Genomic DNA, 11,116 nt, shown 5'->3' on the forward strand with positions numbered 1-11,116 from the left:
CTATAAACTTAGTGGCTTAAAACAGCACAAGTTTATTCTCTTATAGTTCTCAGGTCAGAAGTCTAAAATTGGTTGGCAGGGCTACACTTCCTTTGCAAGTTCTGGGGAGAATCTGGCTGTTTCCAGCTCCTGCAGGATACTTAAATTCCTTGGGTCATGACCTGCATCACCCCAACCTCAGCTTCCTTCATCACACCCTCCCCTGACTCTCCTGCTTCCTCTCTCCTTCCCCTGCAAGGACCCCTGTGAGTGCCTTAGACCCATGTGGATAATCCAAGATAATCTCCCTAACTCAAGGTCTTTAATTTAATCGTATTTGCAAAATTCTTTTTGTCGTGTTAGGCTCTGGGGTTCACAGGTTTTGGGGATTAAGATATGGACATCTCCGGCTGGGGCTGTAGCTCAGTGGTGGAGCACTTGCCTTGCATATGTGAGGCACTGAGTTCGATCCTCAGCACCACATAAAAATAAATAAAGATATTGTGTCCCTCTACAACTAAGAAAATATTTTTTTAAAAAGGATATGGACATCTTTGTAGGGGAGCATTATTCTGCCTGCCATAGAGAAAACCAATTTCATTGAAATACAGTTATCAAAATTATTAAGAACCAATTTTCAATCTAGTAACATTTATGCTTTATTGATATATTAAACAATACCATCTAGTGAAGAGTCTAATTACCATTACAATTTTAAAGTAATGATGAGGGTAAGGAGTATTTTAAGATAATTGCAAAGAATTTAATTAATATGAAAACAACTACATTTTCTACCATTGAAAGAAATTCTAGATTCTGAAGTAGAAGTTAATGAAAATAAATATATATATTTTTTGGATCCAAGTTCACAGGTCCCCTGAATTCTCTTCAAGGACCCATGTCTGAGAATTCCTGGCCAAAGGCATTTGGCCTGGAGATGTTTGCATTTTCTGAGGGGCCAAGGACACCCTAAAAGTCAAGAGGCCAGGGAGGGTTCCCTGCACTCTGACCTGCTGGGGCCCTCCTCCCTGAAACCACACACACACACACACCAGTGAGCAGTGAGGGCTGCCAGGTTCCCTAAGGTGCGAGCACATATTGTATGTCATATGCAACACTGTGCTTGCTTCTCCCATGGCTCCAAGGTGGGTAAGAGTATCCCCATTACCTAAGAGGAAAACTGAGGCTCAGGTTGATGAAGAAACTCACTGAAGGTCCTGGGGTTGGTAAATGGGGCCGATCCTTCCATCCAACTGCTGAGCACAGGTGAGAGGGTGGGACAGGAGGGCAGAGGTGAACCCACTTCCCTTTCAGTTCATCATCCTAACTACTTCCTGGGGTGTTCACTGATTTCTCTCCTACAAATAAGGAGGCCAGCCAGAGGGGCTGGGGACCATCCCAACATCACGGAGTAGTAAAGGGTGCAGGGACCAGAAGAAAGAGGCTGTCACTTTCACTGCTGCTGCTGCTGAAAACACTGGAAGCTCCTCTGGGCCCTTCTCCCAAGACCCTGGGGGGAAGCAGCCAGCTTGGAAGCTTCACCGGGATGAGCTAGCACAGCTTCTGAGGGGTTCTCAGAGAGTGGGGCAAGTTCGGAACTGCAGAGGCAGGAAGGAACAGAGTTGGGAGCAGATCTGTGTGTCTGGGGGCAGGGGCAGCACAGAGCAGGGGCTGCCGGCTGGGTCTTACCTTGTTCTCACAGTGGATCTTGGCCCCAGCGTTGACCAGGATCTGGAGGATTCGCAAGTGGCCAAACCAGGCAGACAGGAGAAGCGCGTTCATCCCAAACTGGGGGAAAGGACAGAAAGGTGAGGGCAATGAGGAGGTGTGGCCATGCCACCTGGGCCCTGCATCTATCTACACAGCCAAACCATATAACCACAAGGGGACTGACTATAAGTGCCACTCAGTCCAGAGAGCACTAAGCTTTAGGAACTTAAAGATCAGGAAGTTTGACGGTATTCTTTATGGATTTTATCTATAAAATCTAAAAATGAAACAGTTGCCATCTACTCTTATCATTGTTTTCTAAGGAAGAACTATTTTAAAACAAAAAATGTGAAAGGTGTCAACCTATAAATCTATTCATTGTAATCCAGTGTCATGAAATACATACACAACTTTGTCCTTATTGTCTGACCTACTGGCTGGTGAAGACCTCACTCTGGACTGAGTCTGAGAATCACTCACTGCTGAAATCTCCCTAGAACATCCCCCAGGCTATGACTTCGGTCTGCAGCACTACCCACCTCATAAGACAGCCACACCCAGACGCCGCTACCTTAGGCATTCCTAGCCCTGGCCTGCAGTTGGCACCCTGGTCACTTTCAGCCTGCAGTCCCTCTGCAGCAGGCTGGTCACTCCCTGTGAAGGCAGTCTACCCCTGTTTGAGGGCTGCTCTAACTCCACTTTTTTTTTTCAATACAAATGCAATTTTAAAAATTTGTTGTAATTCATTATACATGACACATTAGAAAGCACTTTGATACATCATATATAATGGGAGTATAATTTCTCATTCTTCTGATTACACATGATGTAGAATCCCACTGGTTGCACAGGTACATGGGGTAATAATGTCTGATTCATTCCACTATCCTTTCTAACCCCATACCCCTTCCCCTCCCTTCACTCCCCTCTACCTAATCTAAAGTAACTCTGTCCTTCCCCTTCTGAGGAGTGCTCCAGGATCATCTCCAGGGACCTCAGCCATGGCAGGGGCAGTCTTGACCTCATCACTTCTGGGTCTTCTCTTGGACATGGGGCCAGGGTTGTGGGGTGTGGGGAGGTTTGCTGCCACATCCCAACCCCAACTAGTAATCAAGTCCCCCTCATGTTGGGGCCTAGGAACAGAGAGAAGCCAGAACAAAGACAAGTATTTTCAGATGCCCAACTACCTGTGAGGCTGAGACAGGAGGATTGCAAGTTCAAGACCAGCCTCAGCAAGTTAGCATGAACCTGTCTCAAAATAAAAATCAAAAGGGCTGGGAATGTAGCTCAGCGGTAGAGTACATGCCTAGCATGCACAGGCCCTGGATTTGATCTCTAGCACTGAAAAAACAAAAACAAAAAAACAGATTGTTTCCATAGACAACTAAATCTCTGCAGGCAAATTTATGATCTTTTTAGAAAATTTAAATTTAGATTCATTCTCCACGCCTCCCCAATGCTAGGAATTGAACCCAGGGCCTTGCACAGCTACTACTGAGTTACACCCCCAGCCCTAAATTTGAGTTCTTAAATGTATTCTTAGGAAATGTCATTATCAGATTCAGCTGGATCCTCAAACCTGTACAGATAATTTTGCAGGTGTTAGTCTTCAGTGCTTTCTTTTCTGAGCAATGTGCTGCCTGTTAATTTATTCAGTAAGACCATTAGTCTCTATGAGAGTCATTGGTTAAAGTGTTAGCCGAAGTTGGGGGCTACCATGAGAGACCTTCTTCCTGGTGACTTTATTAATCAGGCCTTTATCAATTCACCCAATTTTCTGTTCTACAGCCCACAGTTCTCCCTGTTCTTATGCTACCAGGAGGGACTGAGAAGGCTCTTTAACTGAAAGGCCCTTGATAATGGAGAGCTCTTTATCACTGTGCAAGGGAAAAATAGAATCGATGCGATTTCACTGGCCCCTGAAGCTGACTCCCCACCTGAGTCCCTGCATATCAGTGACAATCTCCACGACTAAACTGGCTTACAGACCCAGAGAGATCTCGGATGCCTCTTCCCTCCCCTGAGACACAGACACACACAGACGCGCCTCCGAGAGGGGCCCTACCGCATCCTCAGCATCCACGGCAGCCTCGTGCTCCAGGAGCAGTCGCACAGCCTGCTCATGCCCTGCACCTGCAGCCCAGTGCAGGGCCACCCTGCCCACCTGCAGGAGGGAGAGGAAGCGTATCCCACACCTGCCCCACCAGGAAAACTAGTCTGCAGGCTGGAAGGGCCTTTGCTGGCTCTGGAGACCAGCTGGCTGACCCAGCCTCACTTTAGCCCTGCTCTCCCTGACAGAGCAGAAGCCAAAATAAACATACTAAGACACAAGGACCGACTGCATCTGTCCCTCACCTAAAATTCTTCAAGGCTTCTCACTAGGGACAAACTCCCAACCCCAGGGCCTACAGGGTTCTGCATGGCCTGGCACTGTACACCACTACTTCTCAAAAATGCCAAACAACTTCTCACCCCTAGACCTTTGTTCCTGCTAGCAGACTCATGTAAACTTGGATTATTCCCCAATCCCAAGACCCTCCATCCTGCATGCCCAGTTCTTCCCTCCAAATGGAACTGAAAGGGCCTAACTGTCCTCATTCTCAGGCTTACCCTGGAGATTCATCATGGCCTGTGTCCCTGAGTGCATCTGAGAAGTCAGTTTCCCACCCAGAGACTGCTCCTGCCCTCTGCAGTTTTCAATTGAGGGGACAATGAAAGAAAACACTAATTTTCTGTCTGTGTGGTCTCAGGCAAGTCATATCTCTTCCCTGGGGACAGCTGTTCCTTCCTTCCTTCTTCCCATGCTCTTCCCTCTGCCTGGACACTGCCCTTCTCCACCTGGTTTCCTAGAAGCTTGCCCTGACCCTTCTGGGTGGGCGAACCCCCTCTGACACTCTCCACGTGCTCTTAGGACAGCTTATCACAGTGGGAATGGACTGTGAGATGCTCTGCTTAGCATCTGTCCTCCCCCACCAGCCCATCAGCCCCACCAAAGCAGGGATAATGTCTGACATGGTTTCTACTCTGTCCCTAGCTCCTAGTACAGGGTTGGGAACAGAGTGTGCCTTAATAACTTAGTGAATGAATGAGCGAATGAGCCAATGAGTGTGCAAGAGGATGAATGAATTAGTGAATGTGGTGCTGGCATCCTATCATTCTACAGGGTCATGCTTCCTTGCATGTTGAGACCAGGTTTCAGTCACCAACAACATGCCATATGATCTACAGTGAGCTGTGGCCCCGCTGCACCTGCTTTGAACTATACACAGGGCTAGTACTTCCTGTTCTCTTTATCACTCCAGTTGTGGGGGGCGCATTGCAGGTGAAGACCATTGGGAAACAAGTGGACAATGCTCTGAAAACCACAATGTAACAGACACATCCCAGAACTCCTGTTACCATTACTGCACCCCAGGCAGGCTCCCAGGACCTAGGCAGTACCTGTCATGTCATCCCATATAATGTGGCCTCTGCTGCAGTCTACCCCTGCATCTACCCCTTCTAGCCAGGACCTGGCATCTTCTCCAAGAAGTTCCTGACAGCCAGAATTCCAAGACAGGGAGGGGCTCTGTCCCTGATGTCCCCCACAGAAGAAGTGGCTTCTCCCTCTGAGCCCTTCACTAGCAGGACTGTGTCTCCCCGACTCTTGCAGCATTCCCTTCGGCCTGGTCAGCACATTGGAGCTGCCCCTCCGCCTGGCCTTGGAGGCCTCAGGATGGGATGCAGTGGGAAGGGCAGGTGCTTGGACAGTTGAACTGAATCCCCACCTCACAGGCTCAGTCCCCAGATTCTGGCCTCTCTTGGCCCCAAACCCCTGGACTTGTGACCGCAAGGTACCACTCCACCCTTGTCCCTCCTGGAACCCACTCTCTGCTGCCCATCTGCCAGCCCCTGACTGCTGACCTCCAGCCCCCTGCCCCTCTGTGGCTCTAGCCTTTGTCTCTTAGGTGTGCTTTCAGATGGGTTACCAGGATTCAGAGTCGGAGCTCTGGAATTGCCTTACAGCCTCCTGACCTTAATCCCAACCATCCCAAGTCTCAGAGACCTCAAGACAACCCAGACTTGAGGACAGAGCCTGAACTTCCCTCCAAGCTAGCACATGCAAAACGCCTGTCTCCAGCTCAATGAACTGTCCCCCTGTGTGGCAGTGTCTCCTTGTGGGAGCCCATTACTTACGTGGTTTCTGGCCCTGACATTAACCCTCTTCTCCATCAGTTCCTTCATCCTCTCGATGTGGTTCCTTCGTGCGGCCTCATGGAGCTGCCTCTCCAGGGGAAGCACTACGCAAAAAAAGTGATATAACAGACACATCCCAGAACTCCTGTTACCATTACTGCACCCCAGGCAGGGTTGAGAGGAAGGGTCTCCCATATTCTTTAAGGGCTGCTCTTGGCCGGGTGCAGTGTTGCACACCTATAATCCTACTGACTCAGGAGGCTGAGGCAGGAGGATGGCAAGTTCAAAGCCAGCCTCAGCAATAGCAAGGCACTAAGCAACTTAGTGAAAACCCTGTCTCAAAATGAAAAATAAAAAGGGCTGGGGATGTGGCTCAGTGGTAAAGTGCTCCTTGGTTCTCCTGGTACCAAGAAAAAAAAAAAAAAAAAAAAAGAACAGTTGCTCTTGGGGAAGGGAAATGGAATTCATTCCCACTGGAGTCAGTAACTCCATTCTGCACAGCTCGGTGGGGTGCAGAAGGCAGCCAGGATACGCTGTGTCAGCCCAAGTGAAGCTGGAGGCTCATTGCTCTGCTTCTACACCTTTCACCTTCTGGTTCCTCCCTTTGTCCCCAGATCCCAGCCCTTTCACCTCCGCACTCTGAGACCCACCCACTTTGCCTCCTCTGTGGTCCGTTTTCTCCACTCTCACCCTGCTAGCTCTGCCCTCGTCTCAGAGTCTCAGACTACAGGAGACTCAGAGCTGCCTGTGCCAACCTGTCACAAGCAGTGGTGGGCTCAGGGTCACACTGCAAGTTAGCATCTGAGTGAGGAGGACACGAGGCTGGTGATGTGGTCTGGGGCTCACCCCACCAGACCCCCAGTGCCGCAGTCATGCTGACTGCGCTCGGTTGTGAGGCTTTCTGGTCTCCTTGGTTAGACCAGAAGCTTTGGGGGACCCTGGCCACATCTGCTCATCCATATCCACCCACAGTTCTTGGCAGACCCAAAGCTGGACACAGGAGGAATCCACAAAGCTCTACTTCTATGAGTGTCCCTACCAATCCCCAGACTAATGAATGCCTGACCCACTCAAGAAGGACTCAGACCCACTGTAATAGAGGACAAATATTTTCTGGCCCTTTGTACAGTCATTACAAGGGAAGCAATTTTGTGTTTATGTTGTTGCCAAACCCACATCCCACATGTTTGGTCCAGTGTGAATGTTTGGACCCAGCCCTGGTGTATCCAGGGACAGGTGGTCACTGTCTTGGGAGGGAAGGCTATGCAGTTTGTTTTTCCAGATAAATTCCACACAGCCTTCCAGATGTCGAAGAAGGTCTCAGGCTCTCTGGGTCCTCATGGAGACAACCTGTGGACCTTGTAGTTTCTGCTCCAGGACCACCACATGGCCCTGGGTTCAACTCTGGCAGAAGCATTTCCAGCTGTTGTGACTAAGGTTACTAAATTACCTGGTGCCTCAGTTTCCTCATTTGCAAAATGGGGATGTGAACTTCCCTGCAAAGTTTTATAATCAAAGTTTTAAAAATAAACCTTTACCACTATGTGCCCAAACCACCACCACCATCATTACCACTATTCCTCCAAGGCAAAGAAACAGAGAATATTTTCTATTGACCAAAGACCTGGAGACATTGACGCCTCTTTCAGTAGGGGCCCCTGAACCAGTGAAGCCCAACCAAGGAAAAACACCTTACTCACCTCCTGACATTATTTGGGTTTTTTTTTTTTTCCATATGCTATATTACATATTTATATTGTCTACTTGCTCCTTTATTTTTATTTTTTGTACTGAGGATTGAACTCTGGGCATTTTACCACTGAACTATATCTCTCGCTCTAGCTCTTTTTTACTTAGTTTTAAAAATTTTTAAATATTTTTAGTTGTAGATAGACACAAGGCCTTAATTTTATTTATTTATTTATTTTATGTGGTGCTGAGGGTCAAAGAGTGCCTCACACATTCTAGGTAAGTGCTCCACCACTGAGCTACAAACCTAGTTCTCTTTTTAATTTTTTTATTTTGGGACAGGGTCTCACTAAGTTGCCAGGCCGGCTTACTCCTTTTAACGTAAGCCCATGATGAGAGAGATATTTGTCTGATGGGTTGATAGCTATAGTTCCAAATTTGTGCCCTGGCACAGATTTATTAAATAAATGAGTGAGAGTTGTGGGTAGAAAGTTGGACTTTAGACTACAAGTTGCTGCCCCAATTGAAATTTGCTAGTCCGCTAGAAAAGTGAAATATACGCTCAGGTTAATGGCAGGAAAGAGGCTCCAAGGGAAATGTAGCTTCACCACAATACTTCAGGGGAGGGGGCTGTTTGAGAGAAGTGCCACCTTCCAAGTGTGGTCTCCTCTGATGGCTCCACCTTACCTCTGCCTTCCCTGTAGGTGAGGAGGCCTTCTCAACATACATAACAGGCTTTAGAAGAACATCTCTCAGATCCTAAGGATCTCCAGCATGTACTGTCCTGCACTTACTTTTTATTTTATTTTTTTCTTTTTGGTACTGGAGATTGAACCCAGGGGCACTCTATCACTGAACCATATCCCTAGTCCTTTGATTTTTTTTATTTTGAGACAGAGGGTCTTGGTAAGTTGCTTAGGGCCTCCTCAGCAACTAAGTTGCTGAGGCTGGCTTTGAATTTGTGATCCTCCACCTCAGCCTCCCAAGCCACTGGGATTACAGGTGTGCATCACTGTGCCTGGCTGCACTTTTCTTTCCTCAACTTTTTGCCTGAAAAACCACCATGACCCAGGTTCAGAAGAATTGGCACTTTAACTGTGAGCCGAGGGTAGGTTCCAGTGCCTGCTGTGCCACTTTCCAGTCGCAAAATCCTGGGCTGTTCAAGTCCCCTTACAGGTCTCAGTTTCCTCAGTTGTAAAATTGGGGAACAGTGAAGAAAGGAATCTATTCAGGTTTTTTCTAGTTTCTATACCACTATCCTTCCTGAAGCTTAAGGGAGTCGCCTTCTTTGAATTGATAAACAACCAAGAGTGCCAATGGGGAGCAGGTAGACACTACATAGAGTGACCAGAGAAGCTCAATTTAGAAAGAAATCAAGTCCAGTCTCATCTCTTCCATTCACCTGGCCTCATGCACCTTCTTTCCACCCATGAAAATGCACAGTGTGCTCTCAGACCATGCTCGGTCCTGGGCCCAGAATACCTCCCGCTTATTCCATTGCTATGCATTCTTTGTAAGGTTCGCTTGAGTTGAGGCTGACTCAAGTAAGCCTCTGCCCCAAGCAGACTCCCCTTTGAAATAATTAAGACCTAGAAGGAGCCCACCACTCCAGCACCATCCCTCAGCTGAGTGGATAGTTTGCTCCATCATTTGTGACACCAGTGAGCTGTACTACCGGGATTTAGCAGAGAGCCCTTGAGTTCAAGTATCAGGGCTCAGCCAAGGGCTGCAGGATGGAGGCCTCAGAGCGCCACACTGGCAGCAATCCTCTCCCCTCTCCCACGCAATGCAGCCAAAGCTCCCCCAGGTTAGCTGATGCGGAACTAGTATCACTGCCCTACCTAGGGGTCCTGGCACTGGGCACACTTCCAGAGGAAGGTTCTGGGGTGCCCTCATCCAGCTTGGAGCTGGCCTCAGCTCCTCTCCTCTGGGCTTCAGGTTCCCCATTTGATATGGTTCCATTCCCCATCCAACCCCAACATTCTGGGAAAGCTGGGATCGCCAGCATTTCTAGCAATTAATGGCCATGTGACCTTGCACAACTTACTTAACCGCCTGTTCCTCAGCTATCTCATCTGCGAAGTGGCAATAACAATAGGTCCTACCTATGCGGTTGCAGTGAAGATTAAACAACAATGCCTGACCTGCCTCAAGGCCAGGCACACAAAGCCGGCACTCAGTAAGGATCGCTATTACCTTTATTCTGTCTAGCTAACGTCTCCTCGGCCGCAGCTTCTAAGTGGCCGGATGGATGGCGCCCCCAAGTCCCAGGCGTGCGGCCAATTCCCCCTTGGCCCGCTGTGCGTTCTGCTTGGAACCATAAAGAAACCTCAGACCGAGGTGGCCAGGCGGACCGCGCCAACCTCACCCCTGGCCGCCCTACGCGAACGCGCGGGTCCTGTCGGCCTCGACCGGCAGGAGTCTCCCGGCTCGCAGCGCAGCGGACTCACAGCCGTGGGTCTCCCACGCCAGTTCCTCCTCCATCCCGCCGCCCCGCAGCCCTGTGCGCAGGTGCCGGGGCACGAGGCGCGCGTCCGCCAGCGCGAGCCTAGGAGCACCGAGGGCCGATGCAGAGCTCGGGAGGCGAGCGGCTCCTCCCCACCCCTCGCCCCTACTACAGCTGCTGCTGCTGCTGCTGCTGCTGCTGCTGCTGCTGCAGCGACCGCCGCGGGCGTCCGGTTCGTCCCCCTCCTGCTTCTTCTACCTGCCCACCGGCTGGCGCCCTTCCCACCGGAATCGGGCAGGACAGGGAGCGCTGGGCTCCTCAACAGTCCACCTGGGCGTGTCTGCCCTCAGCTGACAGTGCTCTTGTCTCCAGGCCTCTGGCGGGCATCTCCCACCCTGACTCAGGCGTCTTTGTCTGATCGCCCCCAGGATTAGAGAGTCAGACCCCTAAGGACTGGAGCAGGCATTTAAGGAACAGAAACCCCAACAAAGTCTGCGAATCTGTGAAAACATGATCAGATTTATTCGTGATCAGAAAAATACAGGTTAAAATGACAATGAGATATTACACCAATGAACTGGTAAAAATTAGAAAACTGGATGATGCCAAATGTCAGTGGGAATGTGGGGCTTTCCCAGCTGGTGCCCTACTGGTGTGACTAGCCTGAGGCTGTCATTCTGGAAACGAGTCTGGCAGTAATGAGGGAAATTCACCACAATGAACTAGAACTATGACCCTCAAATCCAATTCTTACATACAGCGCCCCAAACTTCTCTTTCAGTCCCATAAAGGGACGTGCGGAAGGATATTAGTTGCTGGATCACCAGGAGTTGGAGGCGACCTAAGTTGTTCAACATTGGAGAGTGGATAGGTAAAATCTGGCACTGTGCGCCTTAGAAATAGGGCCGGGACAGGCTTAGAATCTCAGCAACTCAGGAGACTGAGTCAGGGGGTAGCAAGTTCCAAACCAGCCGTGGTAACTTAAGGAGACCTGTCTCAAAATTCTAAAAATGAAAAGAAGCAGGGATGTAGCTCAGTGGGATTATACCCCTGGATTCAATCCCTAGTACCCCTGCCCCCAAAAGCAGCAAGGGACCAGATGTGTTCATGGCAACA

The 11,116-nt window shown here is 49.4% G+C and overlaps 1 protein-coding gene across 1 annotated transcript in view; it reads right to left on the reverse strand.

The window, feature by feature from the left end:
* Positions 1-9,756, reverse strand: part of Ankdd1a (ankyrin repeat and death domain containing 1A) — a 30,031-nt gene extending 20,275 nt beyond the window's left edge. Inside the window, exons 1-4 of the mRNA XM_047541549.1 lie at positions 9,751-9,756; positions 5,866-5,969; positions 3,755-3,853; positions 1,669-1,767 (exon numbers count right to left, since the gene is read on the reverse strand). Coding sequence (XP_047397505.1) covers positions 1,669-1,767; positions 3,755-3,853; positions 5,866-5,913 — 246 coding nt within the window. The 5' untranslated portion in view covers positions 5,914-5,969; positions 9,751-9,756. The remainder of the gene's footprint in view (positions 1-1,668; positions 1,768-3,754; positions 3,854-5,865; positions 5,970-9,750) is intronic.
* Positions 9,757-11,116: the final 1,360 nt, after the last annotated feature.

This window comes from Sciurus carolinensis, chromosome 2, assembly GCF_902686445.1.
Source record: "Sciurus carolinensis chromosome 2, mSciCar1.2, whole genome shotgun sequence".
NCBI classification, from domain to species: Eukaryota; Metazoa; Chordata; class Mammalia; order Rodentia; family Sciuridae; genus Sciurus; species Sciurus carolinensis.